General features: G+C 35.1%; 1 protein-coding gene across 1 annotated transcript in view; it reads right to left on the minus strand.

The window, feature by feature from the left end:
• Positions 1-2165: 2165 nt before the first annotated feature.
• FBXO47 (F-box protein 47) overlaps positions 2166-21756 on the minus strand; it is a 20326-nt gene continuing 735 nt past the window's right edge. The window contains exons 2-12 of the mRNA XM_029928207.1: positions 18759-18968; positions 18166-18336; positions 16755-16781; positions 15403-15479; positions 13568-13645; positions 11046-11154; positions 8507-8683; positions 7425-7571; positions 6524-6666; positions 3588-3747; positions 2166-2921 (exon numbers count right to left, since the gene is read on the minus strand). Of these exons, the coding sequence (XP_029784067.1) occupies positions 2809-2921; positions 3588-3747; positions 6524-6666; positions 7425-7571; positions 8507-8683; positions 11046-11154; positions 13568-13645; positions 15403-15479; positions 16755-16781; positions 18166-18336; positions 18759-18942 (1386 nt within the window). The 5' untranslated portion in view covers positions 18943-18968 and the 3' untranslated portion in view covers positions 2166-2808. The remainder of the gene's footprint in view (positions 2922-3587; positions 3748-6523; positions 6667-7424; positions 7572-8506; positions 8684-11045; positions 11155-13567; positions 13646-15402; positions 15480-16754; positions 16782-18165; positions 18337-18758; positions 18969-21756) is intronic.

The following is a 21756-nucleotide window of genomic DNA, read 5'->3' on the forward strand; positions in this document are numbered from 1 at the left end:
GTTTTTTTTGGTGGCACTAGGAGCATTTACATCATCGCTTAAACATCCAAACCAATGATAATAACATGTGCTTTTGCAAGTTAATCTCCTACTTCAACATCGGATATCACACTTCATTCTGATGACAGATGTATTTGGCAAAAAACTGGGCTGCTGCACTAAGGAAATTGCAAGTTTGGTTTCAATGTTATTTTTACGTATTAATAACTCAATGAAGAACTTGTCAGTTTACTTTTTAATGGTAGCTTTTAATTTTCATTTTATTTTCATTTATCTATTACACCTAAAGAATGAATTTTTTTCCAAAATTTGGGGGTGGATGAGATTTTTTTATGTTCCAAATTTTGGGGTGGATGAGATAATAGTCTCACAATTATCGGGGATAATACAGTAATGTTTTTAAAACATTGTATGGCAGCAGTCAAGTCCATTCAAGTTATAACGAGATTCAAAATCTGCACCAAAAATGTTTAAGTGAAGGGGCGCCTGACCTTTCAGTTGGTAGAGCCTGTGGTTCTTGATCTCGGGGTCGTGAGTTCAAGTCTCACATTAGGTATGGAGCATACTTAAAATAAATAAATTCTTAAAAATGTTTTAAGTTAAACCACGCTTCTTTTGTAAATGTGCTGAAAATAACTGGTGTGGAGACTGAGATAATTCAAGGAATTCAAGGAAACTTTACGGAATTCAAGGAAATTTCACGGAATTCAAGGAAACTTCACAATGCCAAATTTCTAAGAGAATGAAACAACATCTATTTAGTAAGATACTAAAAATATTCACGGGTCTTTAAAATTTCCTTTTCCCCTATTTGCCTTTTTTCTCCCCAAATAATCTAATAGGTATATTGGCAACTTGGAATCACCAATGTTTTCATAAATAAATGGATTAGATTGTCCAAAGCGTGTACAGGAAAAAGAGTGAGAGAGGGAGAAGAAAAGGTTAAAATCAAGTACTCTGGTATCTGCCAACTTTTAATCTTTCTAATTTAAATGTGGGTGAATTCTTTTTTTTAGTGTTTATTTATTTTCAGGGAGAAAGAGAGAGAGAGCACACGAGTGAGGGAGAGGCAGAGAGTGATGGGGACAGAGGATCTGAATCATGCTCAGCATGGAGAGCAGAGAACCTGATGTGGGGCTCAAACCCACGAACTGCGAGATCATGACCTGATCTGAAGTCGGACACTCAAATGACTGACCCAGCTGGGTCAGAAGAAAATTCCTGCCATCAGTGGAAGTATAGTGGGATTATCCGTCAGGAAAAGGTAGTTAATTTCTGACACTCCAAAAATGAAGGAAAATACTTTTGCTGCTGAAATAGAGTAAAATCTTATTATCACAATTTATATTTTCCCCAAAATTTTCACTCTTCCTCAATCCTATTAAATCTCAGAGTCCCTCATGCCGAATACTTGAGAATTTCTCACAATTTACATCCCATTTCTATGAGTAATTTCTAAATTTTCTAGTGTTCCTTTCCTTCATCAGTTGCAGAAATGAGTTAAGCCAAGGACTTAGGGAAAGAAAGCCAGCGTCCTTTCCAGTGGGAATTGTGTCTTTAGCAGAAATAAAATGACCAACCCAAGGAGAAGAAAACGGGAGATCCCGGAGGGCTCCAGCATGATTTCGGCCCCCTGAGACACTATTAGTTTCTATTTTAATAGTAAAAGTGGTGGCAGATGCTTCTTAGACTGAAATAGTCCCGCAGCTTCTTGGAAACCATTTACTTGAATGAAAACCCCGCTCTCTCCTGGGTTGCTCTACCCATGCATGCTTCCACTTCCCTTCAAGTCCTGCTCTTTGGGAGGAAAGCTTTAGGAAAGAGTGCAAATTACTTGTGAAGATTGTTCTGGCAGCAGAATAAGTACTTTCATTTTATATTCTCACTTACTTGCAGCATTTTACTCTAATCTTCAGGAAGGAATAAAAGATGATTTAATTGGGACGTCTGGGTGGCTCAATCAGTTGAGCATCCGACTTCTGCTCAGGTCATGATCTCACGGATCGTGCGAGCCCCATGTTGGGCTCTGTGCTGACAGCTCAGAGCCTGGAGCCTCAATCAGATTCCGTCTCCCTCTCTCTCTGCTCCTGCCCCACTTGCGCTCTGTCTCTCTCTCTCTCTCAAAAATAATCATTAAAAAAAAAAAGACAATATAGACTTTCCTTTATTTATAGACTTCTGTCGTAAAGAAGGAAGTGTGTGTTTGTATGTATATATAGAGAGAGACATACATATATCTGCGTGAGTACGTATACCACACACTTCCTTTAGTTTTTGATCTGTTAGCTCATGCAAAACATGTTCTTTGTAATCATATGCCAAAAGGTGGTAAAAAATGTGATTTATATCTGTACATCCCAAAACATCATATTGCAAATCTTCACAAAACATTTTAGGTTACGTCTACACAGTCTAAGCAAAGTGAACAGATACAAGTCATTTAGTGAATTTGAGACATCACTACCTATAAACCAGAATTTTCCCTTGCTTCGAACATCCACACATACAGGTTGGCCCCAGATTCTTTGACACTAATGCTCTATTTAGTTGGGTGTTAGGTTTCTCAAAATCTGGAGGCGCACAACTTGTTTTCCAGAGAAATCTCAATACATTCTTGGGGATGTCTGTAATTTTTATATTAATAATGGTGTAAGTAGTTGCCTCTAAAATTCTATGCAGCTTTTGAGTTCTTAGGTTACTTAGGTGACAAAAAGTCCCATGGATGCTGTTCTCTGAGTGTGGAAAAGTAGCACTCTTCTAATGGTTAGTTCAGTGAGGTATTCTCTAAATGCAAGGCTTTCTGAGTATTTAGGCAGAAAGAGTATTCATGGTCAAATACAAGACTTCCTTATGGAAGTTAGCCTGAGCATGCACAAGATGGAACAGATTCAAAAAGTTTCTGTCATCTTCATCATGGTCTCCTATATGCCACACACAGGAATGGACAGTAGGGAAAAGAAAATCACAGTTAAAATTTTAAATCTATGAGTTATTCAGAACAAGATGTTCCAATTTTCCCTAGTAATGTGTAATAGAAGACTAATTAATGACCTTTACTAACCCCTTTACTAACCACATTAGCCACATTAGGGAATTACATATGAGCACTGACTAGGGAGTCAGAAGAAAAGGGTGCTGGTTCATGCTGTACTGCCTCTAACTATATGACTTTGGGCAAGTCAAGTAATTTCTCTAAGACCTAGTTTTCTCACCTGCAAAACAGGGTTGATTAGTATGTTGGCTAGCTAGTGAAACTATACAATAATATGCATTGAAACTAAAATATATAGGATACTATTATGATGATTATGATAGTTGGTAAGTGAGCAAGTTAACGTTTTACTGTGCAAAACTGAAATGAGTTCCTTCCGGAGCAGACTCTTCAACTTTATGTTTTCCATTAAAATCATACCAGATTTAAAAAGTAGCAAAATCAGGAACTAAATATATCTCAAGGAAAAACAAACAAAAAATGTCTGCTCCTTCTATTCTTAGTTGAGAAGTAAAAGTCTGCACAGAATTATGTTTTAAGTGGAGATTAGAATGCATTTTATTCACACCTGTGCACCTTCTACGTGTACACTCACCAGACATAATCGACTGCAGCATTTCCATTGTAACACATGCAAATGCATTTGCCACCTTCTGCAGGAAGTTACTTCTTTCCACTGGAGTGCTAAAGACTTTACAGACTTTTTGCGTCATTTTAACTGCCCAGTCCATGCAGTATAGTTCTTTCTCACACACCTGATTTAGATATAAAAAGAATTATGGTAAGTCTTCATGTAAAGGAAACTGTCGAATTTGAACATGGTTTTAATAATGATGGTTTATGTCTTAACATGATTTATTACACATGACATCATATTGAGTTTATAAGCGGGAAATGTTCTTACATCTAATTCCTCTTTGTTTTCAAATGGTACAATTTTAGTAGAAAAAAAGTGTGAGGTAAGTAAAAGCTTTGTTCAAGATTATAATAGTATATAATTTATTAATGTAAGAACACCACAAATAATTATGAAACATATAAAAAATAGACATATGTTCATTCTGTCATTCAATCAGTAAAATTTACTGAGCAGATGCTAAGAGCTAGGGATACAATGGTTAAGCCATTAGGATAGGGCTTCTATTTTCTAGGAATCCAACAAGGGTAACAAACAAAAAATTTTAATAGGCAAGAGCACTTTGGTATTATCAACTATCTACTGTAAGAGTTATAGGGATGTTTACATCTCTATTATTTAAAAGATAAGATATTTAAAGATTACATGTTAATAGTTAAGAGTGGCTTAAAGAACAAAGGTTTACTTTCTAAATGGCCAACTTAAATCACAGAGCCAAACAATAAACAGCATGAAAATAAACCATGTAGTAGTGTCACATTTAGTTAGTATATGTGCTGCCGAAGCGAGCACTCACATTTAGTTATAATGTAAATCTGACAGGAAAGATTTGTTGACTTTGCACTGTGTAGCAGGCACTGTTCCAGGAACTATGGATGAAGTAAGTGACATAGTCCTGGATGTCAAAGAGCTCGCAATCAATTCTAGGAGATGGCTTACCCCACACATACAATGGCTTATGAACACCACTGTAAATGAAGACAAAGAAGAGACAAATCTGAGGCCATTTAGAGAAAGTTAAGGATCAGAATTATGATGTTTATCGGAGATTTTGTGGGGAAGTCATCCTTAGTGACTTCCTCTTCATTCCACTTGCTATAGTGCTGCCAAAGTAAACTTCCACAAACTTAGAAACTGATCATGTCAACTCGCCTTCCTAAACCTTTTCAGCAGCTCCCTACTAGAGGGTGTGTTCAAGCTCCACAGGAGGGCTGACAAAGCCCTTCCTATCTAACCTTACCTCCTCTTCCTCTGAACATTTTACTCCAGAAATAATACTGAACTGTTTACAGGCCTTTGAATATAGCTAGGCAGTTCCATTTCTTCCTCCCTCTGAGGGAATCTGCTTAATTATTAAAATAAATACTTATATTGAGAATTCAGTTAATTTACAGTTTTCTTCACAGTTTCACATTTTAAGAAGAGCCACAGAGGTTTCATTCATGTTTAAAGCAGTTGAGTTGGTAAAGATCCTGGTCTCCATTTCATAGGAAATGGATTACACTCCTCATAATAGTCAATTGGAAGACTATTCTTGTTGCTTTTTTTTTAAACAATAGCAAGTATTTTTATTTTTTTATGTTTTTTATTTACTTTTGAGAGACAGTATGAGCAGGGGAGGGTCAGAGAGAGAGGGAGACACAGAATCCGAAGCAGGCTCCAGGCTCTGAGCTAGCTGTCAGCACAGAGCCCGACGCGGGGCTCAAACCCACGAACCGTGAGATCATGACCTGAGCCAACGCCGGATGCTTACCCGACTGAGCCACCCAGGTGCCCCAATTCCTGTTGCTTTTGAAGCACTGGTGGGGTGGCATCTGTGACGGTAGCCAAATAAATGAGATTCCTATGTAATACGTGCAGGTACATGCTTGAATAATTTGCAACCCCCTCCCCCAATCTTCTGGCAAACTTCTATTCATTTTTAAAAACCTATTTCTACTAGGATTGGGGAAGCTTTGTCTGTGCTCTATATTCACCTAATATTGGCTCCTCTCTGCTACCTCTATTTCTATTTGTACATATATTTTTGTACTTATCACATTGAATTTATTTATAAATAAGTAAACTGATAATCTCTTAAAAGACCTTAAGCCACTTTTTGTCAGAGATTTATTTGTTCTACTAATCTCCATCGTTTTTAATAAGTATTTTTTAATGTTTATTTATTTTGAGAGAGAGAGAGAACACAAGCGGGGGAAGGGCAGAGAGAGAGAGAGACGGAGAAAGAGAATCCCAAGCAGGTTCTACGCCATTAACGCGGAGCCTGACACAGGGCTTGATCCCAGGAACCAGAAGATCATAACCTGAGCTGAAACCAAGAGTCAGATGCCCAACTGACTGAGCCAACCAGGGACCCCAATTTCCATAGTCTTAGAATCTTACACAGCGTATGGCTCAAAACAAAACACTCAATTTGTGTTAAATGAATGCATATTAAACATATTTTTAATGTTTTATTTTGAAAAACATTTTAACTATACAAAAGTGGAAATAACAGTATACTGAACCCCTCATATACATTCCCTAACTTCAACAATTACCAATCTTGTCTCCCCTCTACTACCATTTAATTTTGCATCCTTTCCCTTTTGCCCACTAATTATTTTGAAGCAAATCATAAAGAGTGTTTTTAAAAAATGAGACTTAAAAAAAAGAATATAATTTGGCAGAGCTGTATAATGACAATATAGACATGAAGTGGGGAAAGGTTAATATAAGGAATGTTTCCAAATATGATATTACATGTATTTGAAATTTTAAAGTATACATTAAAATATATGCTTAAATACTTATTCTTTCAAAATGTTTTGAAATATTTCAGTTCCTTCAGGGCAGCTCCCTGGTAGGGAAACTATAATTTTAAATTGCTAGAGAAAAACTTGTCTTTTACTTACCAAAGCCAAAAAGACTATCAGCTTTGCCAGTTCAATGGCCCGTCCATTTACAGCTTTACTAGCCATGAAAGTGAAACAGATGTTGTTCCCACTTAGGATTAGGAGACGTGCATTATTCTCTAGAAGCCACTCACGGGGAACCACTTTTATTAGAGGAAGAGCAGTTATTTAGTGAAAAATTATATAATAGGTCTAGTATACACCCTTAAGAACATGCAATATTATATCACTTTTTTGGAAATACAACTAGTGCCAAGCTCAGAAAAAAGTGCTTTAGTTGTACAATTACAGCATTCAACTAGAGACAGAGATTATTGCCAAGTTGTGGCGACTTTTACAAACGTCCTAATAATATAGTCAAAGCATTTCCCCTGCACATAGATCAAAAGGCGAGATAGTCTAATTCTGTGGAAGGAAAGAAATCTTAAAAGCTTTAGAATCTGAAGGGTTCTGCAAGAATGGGAAAAACTGTTTTCCTTTTTCTCGCCAACGGGAGAGAGTTTTCTTCTCACACAGTCTTACTAAGAGGGTGTTTGGGAGAATTTGCAAACTGAGAATAATTGAGCTAATTAAATTCATGAAACTTTCAATAGTAATAGTAATAAATATATATTATATACAATATATATTATAATAATATAATTATATTATATATAATTATTATATATAAATATATAAATTATATATAAGTATATATACATAAATATTGGCAATTGGAGGAAAGTATATTGATTATATGTATTCTCTTCAAACATAATGCCAAACTCTTTAAATACTTTAGAATATTTAGTGATCTGGAATAGATAATTCACTTATTACCCATAGAATTATTCTTACAATTTGATAACCATATTCCAAGAATACACTTCTATTATTCTATGTGGCAAATATGAATTTTTACCTGATAGTTCATCTACAAGACTGATAACATCATCTGCTGTCCACTCTTTGGTGCCTGTGTCATATAGTAATCTAATGGCACCAGCCAAACCTTTAAGACTGGATTCATCTGTAGATTCTTCTATCATTTTCTGCCAAACCACCTGTCCTAGATAATTGAAACAAAAACTAGGCTATGACAGAATAGTGGACTTATGATAAAGTCTTCATGGATTGTTTAAAAACGAAATTGGATTGCATAATGAAATTCCCATTGCTTATATATGCTACTTTCATTTTAACTTTCATAATGAAAGTCAATTTTGATAACAGTGTAAGTTTGAATGTCTCTGGCTGATGTGATGAAGCATAGCAACAAAAGCTAAATGAAGTAAAGGTAGTTTCACCAAGTAGAATTGTGTTTCTAGTTCAAAGACAATGCTATTCCTGCAATAGAAATTGTAGTAAACAATTGATGTAATCTTACTAAAATCAAATCAAATCTATTGATGTCCAGCATGCTGTATTTGAGTATCTTTCAAACATTTATACCAAAACACAGTAATCCAGTCAATTTTTGATTATTTACCTATGATCAATTTGCTTTGTGAATTACACATAACATTTTATCCCAGATTGGCTTCCTGCTGCTATTCAGTATACTTTAAACTGGTTACTTCCTGACAGAGACAATGTGAACCAAAGAACTGCACACTAATTTTAACATTAATCTAAGTAGAACTTAATTAGAAAGGAGAAAATGCAAATAATCATATTATGCACCCAAAACATTAATTTCAATGGCTACTGTGCTTTAAAGGCATTATGAGTTCCCTCCAGCAGCAAACATAATATTGAGTTAAGGTAATGTTTAGAAATAAAATGTAGTGATTTTTAGGTATACCAGAGATGATGGGAATATATTTGGTAATGGCCCGCAGTCTTAAGTAATGCATAAGCTAATGTAGTGCACATCTATGAAATCATGAAACACAGTGTAGTCATTAGGAATGATGAAACTGAGCAGGTACAAAAGATATGATTCCTAAAGCAAAAGTAGTTAACTAGTTTTGTAGCATACATCCCTGAAAAATGGATGCTCACCATCTTGAGGAGATGTTGGTCCAAAGATGATATACAATAATCTTGCCTGATTGACCATTGGCCATGGTTTTAATATACGTGTCAACCAAAAAGCAGAATCACTTTCATGTATCCAGTGATCAAGCAGGACATTCCTACAGAATAGTCTGATCCTTAACTCCAGTTTTCGGGCACTTCCTATGAAGACAAAAGAATTGTAAACCATTCTTCCTAGAAAGACTGATGTGCATATTGGCTAGGTAAGTGATAGACATCTGTAACATGTTTTGTACTGAAAGTGCGATTTCATTTTCCTCTGTAAAAATTTTAGATTGTCAAGGGATTATTTTTTAAACAATTTTATTGAGATATACTTTACACACCATACGAATGAGTGGCTTTTAGTATATTCACAGATATGTACAGCCAGCATCAAGTCAATTTTAGAACCTTTTCATTTTTTTTTAACTTTTAAAAAAATGTTTCACTATTTTTTTGAGAAAGAGAGAGACAGTGTGAGCAGGGAAGGGTCAGAGAAAGAGGGAGACACAGACTCCAAAGACAGGCTCCAGACTCTAAGCTAGTGGTCAGCACAGAGCCTGATGTGGGGCTCGAACCCATGAACCGTGAGATCATGACCTGAACCGAAGCTGGATGCTCTACCAACTGAGCCACCCAGGTGCCCCATAGAACCTTTTCATCACCTCAAAAAGAAATCCTGTTCTTTTAGCTATCATCCCCCCCATCCCTCCATTATTTACCACCCCTAGCCTTAAGCAACAACAATCTATCCTGTCTCTAAAGATTGCCTATTTCTGGATTTTCATGTGAATGAAATCATATAGCATGTTTTTTTTGGTCTTTTTTTTTCTTGGCATTTTTTTTAATGCACAACATTCCTTTACTATAGCAATATACAAAGCAAGTAACTTTAAATGTTCATAACTACAAAACTTGGCATGTTTTTAAGGTTCATCCATGTTATGGTATCTATCAGTACTTACTTCATTTTTTTTTTTTTGCCAAATAATATTCCATTGCATAGATATACCTCATCTTGTTTATCCATTCACCCACTGATGGATATTTGGGTTGTTTCTACCTTTTGGCTATTACATTTGTCTACCAGTTTCTGTGTGGACATATGTTTTCATTTCTCTTGGGAAATACCTAGGAGTGGAATTTCTGGGTCATCTAGTAACTCTATGCTTAATCCTTTGAGGAATTGCCGGACTGCTTTCCAAAGTGGCTGCACCATCTTACATCCTGACCAGCAATGTGTAAGGGCTCCAATTTCTCCACATTCTTGCCAACATTTGTTATTATTTGACTTTTTGATTCTAGCCATTCTGGTGGAATGAAGTGGAATCTTGTGTTTGTTTCTTAAGACAGACTTATTGAAATATATGTAATTTACATACCATATAATGCACCCATTTAAAGTATATAATTCAAAAGTTTATAATCTATTGTATCATTGGGCACCTGGCTGGCTTAGTAGGAAGACCATGAGACTCTTGATCTTGGGGTCATGAGTTCATAACCCATGTTGAGTATAGAGATTACTTAAATAAACTTTAAAAATCTATTACATTATTAATTTTTAAAAATTGTGGTATATATTTATATATATATAAGTATATATAACATAATGTTTACCATCTTAACCATTAAAATTTTTTGTAACATTTTATTTATTTATTTTTGAGAGAGAGACACTGATTGTGAGTGGAAGAGGGTCAGGGAGAGAGGAAGACATAGAATCAGAAGCAGGTTCTAAGCTCTGCACGATCAGCACAAAGCCCGATGCAGGGCTCAAACCCACTAACTGTGAGATCATGACCTGAGCCGAAGTCAGCCACTTAACCGACTGAGCCACCCAGGCGCCCCCCATCCTAACCATTTTTAAAGTATATAATACAATGGCCTCAATTATATTCATGATATTGTTCAACCATTTTATAACTGTTTATTTCCAGAACTCTTTATCACCTCAAACAAACTCTATAACCATTAAGCAACAACTCCTGTTTCCCTCTGCTCCCAGTTCCTAATAACCTCTAATCTGCTTTCTGTTTTTATGAATTTGCTTCTTTGAGGTGCCTCATTTAAGTGGAATCACACATCTGTCCTTTTGTGTCTGACTTATTTCACATAGCATGCTTTCCAATTTCATCCATTTTAGCATGCACCAAGACTTCATTCTCTTTTATGTCTGAAGTTGGATGCTTAACTGACTGAGCCACCCAGGTGCCCCTGTTCTTATATTAAAAAATTTTTTTAGATGTTTATTTCTTTTTGAGGAGGAGGAGGAGAGAGAGAGAGAGAGAGACAGAGTGTGAGTGGGGGAGGAGCAGAGAGAGAAGGAGACACAGAATCTGAAGCAGGCTTCAGGCTCTGAGTGGTCAGCACAGAGCCTGACAGTGGGTCTAGAACTCATGAACCATGAGATCATGACCTGAGCCAAAGTCTGACCCTCAACTGACTGAGCCACCTAGGCCCCCACTCCCCCCCCATTTTAATATCTGTATAATATTATCTGTTAATTGTAGTTTTTTACCTGGTTTGCTGCAGACAACGGCCTGCATCTTGCGGGAGAGATTAGTCAGCTCACATAAGAAGTTATACACACGATGGCACTCAAGTTCATCCCAACCTGCTGTTAAGGTCTGAGAATAATAAAATAAAGGAAACATTGCAGATGTTCAGACCATCAAATCAAAATGTAAGTCACTGCTGCCTTATGAGCATAACTGCTATAGCACATGATTGAGGTGATGTGCAATTTTTATCCACTATGGAATGTTTAATAAGAAAATTTATATAAGCAAATCCTAGAAATGCTCCAAAATCCAGTTTCTTTTTGGTTGTAAAGGGAGTATCCTTTCAGAGAACTTTCAAATGGTACTGAATCCTGAACTCTGACAGCTTGAGTAAAATAACAAAGCCAAAACCCTAAAACACAGCATTAGATATCTGACTCACAACATACTGTAGTTTAGTTTTAGAGGACAACAGAATCCCTTTAACCTCCTCTAGCTATCATTTATGATATTACATACAAATGATAATTATTTCATTTTAATATAACAATTATGACATTTTGATGTGAACAAGCAAAAAGTTTTTATTAGGACAGAGTTTAATAATTATCATTGAACAAACCAGAATGTAAAGTTATACATATATGAAAAGGAAATTCAAATGGTATACCACTATAGTCAGATTTTCAAAAGGTTGATTAACCATATAAATTTTTCTTAAAATATTTGAGCTGGATTTTAGTAGTTTAAAAATTAATCTCACTTTCTCTGGAAGGACATAGAAGAAACTGCTAACAACAGTTACTTCTGTTGAAGGGAACTCGGTAGACAAGGAACAGGCCTTGTTGGGAGACTTACTTTTTACTTTATACAATTTGGTACATTTTGAACTTTATATGAATATATGTATTTATATTAGTTGTCCCGATCCTCTCCCCCAAAACAAAAGTCTATCTTAGAAGAGGGATAGTAGGAGGGCCTAGGTCCCTGGAATCTGGGCAGGCAGATGGTGGCTAGCAGGATGGGATATAGAGCAAGATTGTTATAAACCTTGTAAGGTTGTTTAAGCTTTAAATAAGTTCTTACAGTTGATTCTTGAACAACGCAGGGGCTGGGGCGCTGACATCCCTGGACAGTTGAAAATCCACATAGAGTTTTGGCTCTCCAAAAACTTAACTATTAATAGACTACTGTTGACTACAAGCCTTACCAATAACATAAACAGTTAATTGACATATTTTGTATGTTATACGTATTATATACTGTATTCTTGCAATAAGGTAAGAAAAAAGAAAATGTTATTAAGAAAATCATAAGGGGGTGCCTGGGTGGCTCAGTTGGTGAAGTGTCCAACTTTAGCTCAGGTGATAATCCTGCGGTTTGTGAGTTTGAGTCCTGCATAGGCTCTCTGCTGACAGTGCAGGGACTGCTTCAGATCCTCTGTCTCCCTCTCTCTCTGCCCCTTTCCCTCCTTCCCTCTCTCTCTCAAAAAGATAAAAAGAAAAAGAAAATCATAAGAAAGAGGTACTACATTTATCTATACTGATTTATTGAAAAAAATCTGTGTATAAGTAGACCTGGACAGTTCAAACCTGTGTTGTTCAAGGGTAAACTGTACATTTAAACTGCTTAGAACAATGTAATAGATTAATAATATGTCATTAGTATTGAATAACATTAAATAATACTATTGTTATCTTCTTTATTTATAATAAAAGATTAGTCAAAAACTTTAAAAAATCATGTAGTTTATTTCTTTTTTATCAACTTACTTGAGATATAATTGACATATTAACATTGTGTAGGTTGAAAGTGTACCATGTAGAAATTTTATATATGTATATATTACAAAATAATTCCTACAATAATGTTAGTTAACACAGCTCTCATCCCCTAAAGTCACAATTTTTTTCATTTCTAAAATCACATTTTTTAATGCTTATTTTAAAAAATTTTTTTAATGTTTATTTATTTTTAAGAGAGAGACAGACAAAGCATGAGCAAGGGAAGGGCAGAGAGAGAGGGAGGCACAGAATCTAAAGCAGGCTCCAGGCTCTGAGCTGTCAGCACAGAGCCCGATGCTGGGCTTGAACCCTTGAACTGCAAGATCATGACTTGAGCCAAAGTCCAATGCTTAACCAACTGAGCCACCCAGGGATGCCTAAAATCACATTTTAAATAACTAGCTCAAGACTAAAACTTCATAACACACACACACACACACACACACACACACACACACACACACCACCCCACAAGATTACCAGTCTGGCTAGAAATGTCAAAAATATTGATATAGAGCAAATAAATGTTAAATGTTCTTACCATTGAGAAATTCAAGAAAAAATTGGAGGTGGCAAACACACTATTAGATTAACACATCCTCAAATCTTTAATTTTGTTCTCTTCTAGATTATTTTTATTAACCTACAGAAAGATAGATTACATGCTCTACTTGTTAATATTTCAAAAAACATTCCTTTTCTTCTTTTTTCAAGAAATGTACCTATAAAAAATAAAATAAAATTTAAAAATGTACCTGTAAAAACAGGCCATAACATGGTAATCCTAAACATTGGATAGGAGCTGCACAGCCACTGAATTTAAAACAGGAAACCTGTAAAGAAACAACTATTAATTCCTTTCTTTCAGTGGGACTGTACAATGACTGGACATTCAAATTTAATAGAAATATGCAGGAATTTTTCAGTACTGAAAAATTAAATGCTAAAATTAAAATGCTAAATAACTAACCAGCAATGTGTTACATAGGTGGGATCTCAAAAGAGTATAAAACAGTCTCTGTTTTCAAGTTCATAATTTATTTAGAAGAATAAAATACATGCACATAAAATTATTTTGACAATTCAGGTTAGAATACATATAAATATTAAAGTGACCAAATCTACACTATATCAGATACTACGAAAGCAGAAACAACATAAATTTGATCAAAACAGCTTCTGAAGGATGTGAAAAAGAAAAGCACTATCTTAAAGTAGGATGCAAATAAAATGAATAGAAAAGATAGGTGAGGGAAATGATAAGGACAAGATTGCATAGACGTAAGAATAAAAAGGTTTACAGGGGACGAAAGGTATGGCATGCTTAACTCGGCTCAGTGTGGTACGAAGTAAGGCTGCATTGTCAGGGAGAACCCTAAAATGGACTTTGGACCTTATCTTGCTGAAACTGAGTAGCCACTGGAAGATTTTTATGGAAGAAAATTAACTTGATGAAAGGGAGGCTTTAGGAAGAATAATCTAGATTCAACATACAGAATGTCCTGGGAAGTGAAGAAATCGATGGTAGAAAGATCATCTGAGAAGCTGCTACAATAACATAGACCTGAACTCCTTGCAAATGCTGACATGGAAAAAGGCTAATGCATCAGAAACAGTTTGCATACGATTGAGTGTAGAACTGAACTGTCAGCATTGGATGTATATTTGGGTTTGTATAGTGAAACTCAAAAGCTTATACAGATTATGCCTAAACACACTGCTACACATTTCCAAGCCATAAATTATCATAAAAGTTTTGCTATTTTAATATTAAAACTGCTTTCCTATGTTTTTGAAAATTTGAACAGTAAGAAATGATTTCATCTTAATAAAATACCTAAATCACCACTTTAAAACATCTTCAGGATTCTCATCTAAGGTGAAAATACTTTTATAATCTGATAAACCTAATAAACTTGAATGATATTCTTAGTCATACACAAAAATTGTTTTATGGGGTGCCTGGGTAGCTCGGTTGATTAAGTGTCCAACTCTTGATTTTAGCTCAGGTTATGATCTCGTGGTTTGTGGGATTGAGCCCCACATCAGGCTTTGTGCTGCTGGTGCAGAGCCTGCTTGGGATTCTCTCTCTCTCCCTCTACCCCTCCCCTGCTCATTCTCTCTCCCTCCCTCTCTAAATAAATAAATAAATAAATAAATAAACATTTGAAACATAGTTCTATAAGTAAAAGATGACAGTACTTTGTTGGTTTATAATCTCTGGATACTTGGTATAGTATTAGATTATCATCAATCAACTTTTAGTACTAACTTATGAAATTTTACTAATCAAAGATGGATCTAAAATGAGTATAAGACATTCATTAAAAATATCTTTACTGGAGGGGCACCTGGCTGGTTCATTTGGTGTGAGTTTGAGCCCCGCATTGGGCTCTGTGCTGATAGCTCAGAGCCTGGAGCCTGCTTCTCATTCTGTCTCTGTCTCTGTCTCTGTCTCTGTCTCTGTCTCTCTCTCTCCTCCCTTCCCCACTCATTCTGTCTTTCAAAAATGAATAAACGTTAAATTTTTTTTAAAAAATAACTTTGCTGGAAACCAAGATTATGAACTAATTAAGAAGTGTGATCTTACTTCTGCCAGTATCTTGTGAATGTACTTTAGTCTTTCCCTTGTGGGTAGCAGCAACGTACATCTTTTAAATAACAGACCTGAGAAAGTAAAGAGACACATGAAAAAAATACTCTATTGTCCACTAAGTGGCATAAAATCTTACAAAAAAATAATGAAATTGATATAATAAGACAGATATGGAAATTATTTAGATTTAAAAAGATACAATAACAGACACAAAGATACACTAGTGCAACTTTACATTATCTTTATTCTCAAGAAAACAAATTCCAATAGTTCTTGAAATTAACGTCATGTTCATGAAAGAAAATGTTTCAAGAGTTGTTAATGTAAAACATGGAAAGAATGAAAAAAAAAGATTTTGTATTCCTTTCTCCAATAAAAAATTTTTTAAGCATTAAATACTTAAAATTTCAGAGGTTAGAAGTTATTTTCATCACAGAAAATATCCTGTTTGGATGAAATATCCATTTCTTCCTTTAAAGATATCCTTTTATGGGGCTTACATGTTAAGAATGTATAGAATTTTGTGTTCAGATATTTTTAAAAAGAAAATTCAACTTCCCAGTGAGATATGTAACGTGAACTACAGTGACAGAAGTATATGATTTGTTTCCTCTAACTTTATGTGTTCTGTTTTCCTAAAATGGCAACACACTGTTAACATTCCTATAAGGGCAATGTTGTCCTTACACTAAAAATACAATATATGGTAGGAAAATATATACCTGAATATGATGAATTTTCCCATTTTTATCTTCGCTGCATTTATTTTTAAACACATATAATAACTGCTTTATATAATTCTGCAGAATCTATGGGAATCCAATTTATTTTTAGAAGTTGCTATGTTTGGATAACACATGACCAGAATTGCGTTTGAAATATAAACCCTTCTTATTTTTGTACATAAAAAGACATTTTCAGTGCTTGGTTTTTAAGCTGAGTTCTTTCCCTTTCATGTTTTGGCATCCAGTTCCATGGCATATCATAGCTGGGGAATTATAAGCTATAATTGTATGTTGGTTGCTTTTTCTAATGTAAAACTCCTATTTTTAAGGATTGCAATTTACCATAAAAACCAGTACTGGCTGGCTTATTTATTTTTTTAACACAGGTGCTCTGCTATACCCTTTAGAGACCAACTTTTAAAATCTCTTCCCACTAAAATAGAATCAGATGTAATGTTCTTTTCACACTGGCCATCTGCTCTGTTTTGTACGAGGAAGCAAATTAAAATTTATAATCTTCAGAGCACAGAATTCTGAAAATGTTATTCTGATGTCTGAAAACAGGAACAGATCAGATAGGGATGGCAACATGAGAAAATAATAGGTACATCAAACACTTACCTAAAGAATAAGTCATAAGCCAGGTGTCTGCACCAAAATTAAATGGAATGTTGAAATCAATACATGAAAAAAACCATTTTTAAAAGCTGGCTATTAAGATCAATACATATTTGTATTTTTTTCACCAGATATCTATACAATTATCTTAAGGCTGTTTTGCTATTTAAGTGACCGAGTCTTGGTCATAGAGAAAAAAATTCTTTGAGACCAAAACCAAAAAAAATAAGCTCTTCTACCACACCATTTGTTCTTCAACTAAGGATGTTTGAAAAAGGAAATTTACAATGACAAGTAGCAAAAAGCCATTGCTATATTCTGTTATAGGCTTTACTAAGTCTAATCATAAATACTGAAACCAGTAACACTGCAATCAGATTATATATCTTTCATTTAATCTTATTATATGTACTTATCAAACACATTTTCATGTACTTACACATGTATATAGTCTTACTTTATTATCTTAAAGCTAAGCAACCTTGGGCTAGTAAAAAGTAATAATCGCTGAACTATTATGCCTTTATTTAAAACCTGAAAACATCATCTTAATTTAAAAAAATTTTTTAATGTTTATTTATTTTTTAGAATAAGAGAGAGAACAGAATGTGAGCGGAGGAGGGGCAGGGAGAGAGGGAGGCACAGAATCCAAAGCAGGCTCCAAGCTCTGAGCTGTCAGCACGGAGCCCCACAGAGCTTGAACTCATGAACTGTGACATCATGATCTGAGCCAAAGTCAGATTCTTAACTAAGCCACTCAGGGGTCCCACTAAATTTTTGGTTTTATTGCCATGTTTTTGTTAATTATAGTTTCATAATTAAACTAGTGTCACTAGTCAAGTCAAAATTAGAATTTTATTTCAGCACTTTGAGGGAGAATAAAATCAATGAATGGGGTGAAAGACATAAATGATTATAAATCAAGGGAAGAAATTATATAGAATTTCCTTTGATAAGGTTAATTATAGCATAATGTGTAGAATACTTAAAAAAACACATTGTTCCCAATAAGAGAATAAGTGGTTTTCCACAACATTTCTATTTTAAGGACTATAGATTATGGTTGAAAGAGAAAAGAGGTTTCAAGATAAAACTCATTAGATACACAGGAAGTAAAGCATAGAAAACACATCAATTTCCTAAACTGATAAGCCACCTAGACAATAAGCAAAGGTGACATTGTATGGACATGAAATCACAAGGACTGATACTTTAAAGTGCATTCTCTCATCTTTGAAAATAAGTATAAGGGATTATTATCAGGAAGTCCTCATATGGAAAAATAAAAACATCATAGAAATAGGCACATTTTAAGAAATACCCCATTTCCCACAGGCCTTACAGAATTGTTTAATAAAATCCCCTTAATTAAGTGTAGTTCTTTACTTGTTACAATTCTCATTACATAAATTACCTAGAGATCTGTAATGTTCCAGTATGGCAGAGTCTTGTCTCTTGCTAGGCAGCTCAAGGTTATGAAAATCCTGTAGTAAAAGTCTTTTGCTTCCCGATGAGGTTGCGATATAATTCATGATGTGCTGGCTGATGGTTTTGGACACCATGCTTAGCATGCTGATATCCTTCACTACCAAAAGAAATATATATACATATGTATAAATGGCTTAATTATAAGAATATCACCATTAGTACAATCTATTAACTTATAAATTAGCTCATTAATAATACTAAATAATAAAATATATAATAATAGTGGGGGGAAGGGCAAAATCTTAAAATTGTTTAAAATCTTCTGCTCAATGAATTGGAAATATTTAGGGATTAACTGTCAAGTTACCATGTTGTTATTATAATTAGAGGCATGCTTTAAAGAAATTGAGTGTCATACTTCCTTCATGGTATCCCTTGCTTAACAATGATGAAACTTTAGAAAATAAACATAATGTAAACAACATTAATATTCTAGCAGGGCCTAAGATGATAAACTAGTTCTTGAGGAAAAAAATGTTCAAGTGTCTATATAACCTACTCATAGTCCCCAGACCTCACCTGACAGATATTTTAAGATTATTTGGAATATTTCCAATGGCAAGGCTTTAAAATTTCCAAATGTTGATAAGGGCTGAGAATCTGAGCCATGGGTGTCGGAAGAATAGCTGTTGGATCGACGATTACTACGTCTATATTTCTGGTTGGGAATCAAAGTGAAACTGGTCTTTATTCTAGATGCCATCCTCTTTCTTTTCTCATGAATTTATCCTGGTTAGAAAAATAAAATATAAGAGACAAATAAAGGAGATTATAGCAATAAAGAGCTGTTCTTTTAAAATGAAGAAGTTGACACTTTGATGTGCAATAGCTGTCTATCTATTTACAAAGCTTTTCTTTTCTTTAAGCAATCTCTACCCTGATTGTGGGGCTTGAACTCATGACCACGAGATCAAGGGTTACATGCTCTACCGAATGGGTCAGCCAGGCACCCGTCTATTTACAAACCTTTTAATATAATATCCAACTTATGGAGTTCTACCAAAAAAATTTTAGTACAATAAGAAAAATGTATTTGGATAAGATATAGTCTAAGAAAAGAAATATGCAAAAATTTTAAAAAGTAAAAGATTTGACACGAAAAACCAATATAACATTCAATATTTGTCAATTAGTTTACTTTTATAATCTTTACATTCTACAAAACATCAAAATATCAATGTAGCTTTAAATTTTGTAGTAAACGTTTTCTATTTCTTTAAAACTGAGAACTGACATTTTCTTTTGTTGGAAACAGTAAAAATAAAGGGATAATAGAAATTCTAGGAGCACCTGGGTGGCTCAGTCAGTTAAGCGTCCAACTAACTCTTGGTTTCAGCTCAGGTTACAATCTCTCAGTTCTTGAGTTCAAACCCTGCATTGGGCTCTGTGCTGACAGTGTGGGGCCTACTTTCTGTCTCTCTCCAACTCTCCCCCACTCATTCTCTATCTCTCTCTGAAAATAAATAAACTTAAAAAAAAAAAAGAAAAGAAAAGAGAGGCGCCTGGGTGGTTCAGTCAGTTAAACCTCTGACTTTGGCTCAGGTCATGATCTCATGTTTGTGGGTTCAAGCCCCACCTCGGGCTCTGTGCTGACAGCTCAGAGCCTGGAGTCTGCTTCAGATTCTGTGTCTTCCTGTCTCTCTGCCCCTCCCCCTCTCTTGCTCTGTCTCTCTCTGTCTCAAAAAAACTAAACATTAAAAAAAATTTTTTTTAAAGAAACAGGAATTCTAAGTTTAGAGCTTTTAAAATTTACTGGCTCTAACAGATTAAGAAGGTTGCATTATTATTACCAATTATGTGCTAGATAACACAAATAAAGGGACATAAAAGTCTTACAAAGTTAATAAGACTAGTATAAATAAATGAGCAATGATTTTCCTCTTAATTCCACTTTTGGTTGATACTAGTTGCTTATAAGGTTTAGGAAGGGCCTATACAACTTGATTTCAAAATGATCATTTCTTAGGCATAACTTATTAAAATCACTAATAATTTACTTATGCTAAAAAAATTCTTTAAAAGATATTCATAGCATGCATTGACTTTGTGTCACTATTGCGCCAATTCAGAAAATATTGTCTTTTGTCTACACACACAGGTATATATACAGATGCATAACTACAACTCCAATCTAAGGCTCTCTGTCTCTGAAGTAACAAGGCATTTCATCAGAGTTACAAATATATCTCACCAAAATGCAGTTCCTCATTTGGTCACAAAATTGCCAAAATCAATTTAACAAATTGCCTAAATCACATTTAGATGAACCTTATTCATCTAAAAGGTTATGTATCAACTTATATCAACTTAAAATCAGTTACATTTGAAAACATGGCCCATAAATGTAGTTCTTAGTGAAAAGCATACTGTGACCCTCCTTTATAAACATGCCACAGAGGGGCGCCTGGGTGGCTCTGTTGGTTAAGCCTCCGACTTCGGCTCAGGTCAGATCTCACGTCCGAGGGTTCGAGCCCCGCATCAGGCTCTGTGCTGACAGCTAGCTCAGAGCCTGGAGCCTGGAGCCTGGAGCCTGCTTCCGGTTCTGTGTCTCTTTCTCTCTCTGCCCCTCCCCCTCTCATGCTCTGTCTCTCTCTGTATCAAAAATAAATAAAACATTAAAAAAAATAAATAAACATGCCACAGAGGCACCTGGCTGGCTCAGCCGGTTAAGTGTCCGACTTCAGGCCAGGTCATGATCTCACAGCTCATGAGTTTGAGTCCCACATTACGCTCTGTGCTGACAGCTTAGAGCCTGGAGCCTGCTTTGGATTCTGTCTCCCTCTCTCTTCCCCTCCCCTGCTCATGCTCTATCTCTCTCTCCAAAATAAATAAACATTTAAAAAATTAAGAAAAAAATCATAGCACTTTGCTTTAGCATTCCATGAGCATTTAAATTAGAAGGTATTTTTAAAAACTCATTAAAATTACAGAAGTAACATACTGCATCGTCAAAAAGTTTACAATGTACAGAAAAACAAAAACACGACTATTAAATTCACTTATCAACACTTTTGTTCATATCATTCTAGAATTATATATTTAATAAATATAAAAAATATATTTATTTCTAACAAAACAGGGATCGTTGTTCATACTATTTTGTAATCTGCTTTTTTTTCAGTTGCAATTGTAAGTAAAACGAATTTCTTTCCATGCCAATGTATACTTCGACAAGTACAGATATTTTAAAGCTGCATGTAAATCCACCAAATGGAAGAATCCTCATTTATTTAATCTTAATTAATGGAAGAATCTTATTTAATGAGGTTGTTTTTCACTTTTCACGATTTAAAGCATTTTCGTTGTCATAAAAGTATCAACCTGGCCTAGGATTTGTCCGGTCTCTGAGGAATCTGTCAAGTGGGACTTGGGGTGGGGGGTGTCCTCTGGGCTCTTTAGAGACTCACTGACACCTGAGACTCAGGGGTTGACTCAGTGTGTCAACCACTGAGTGTTTATCTTTAAACCTCCGAGGATTAAAACGCCAGGGGCCCATTCTTGGGCGCCTGGGTGGCTC

This window comes from Suricata suricatta, chromosome 17 (assembly GCF_006229205.1).
Source record: "Suricata suricatta isolate VVHF042 chromosome 17, meerkat_22Aug2017_6uvM2_HiC, whole genome shotgun sequence".
Taxonomy (NCBI): Eukaryota; Metazoa; Chordata; class Mammalia; order Carnivora; family Herpestidae; genus Suricata; species Suricata suricatta.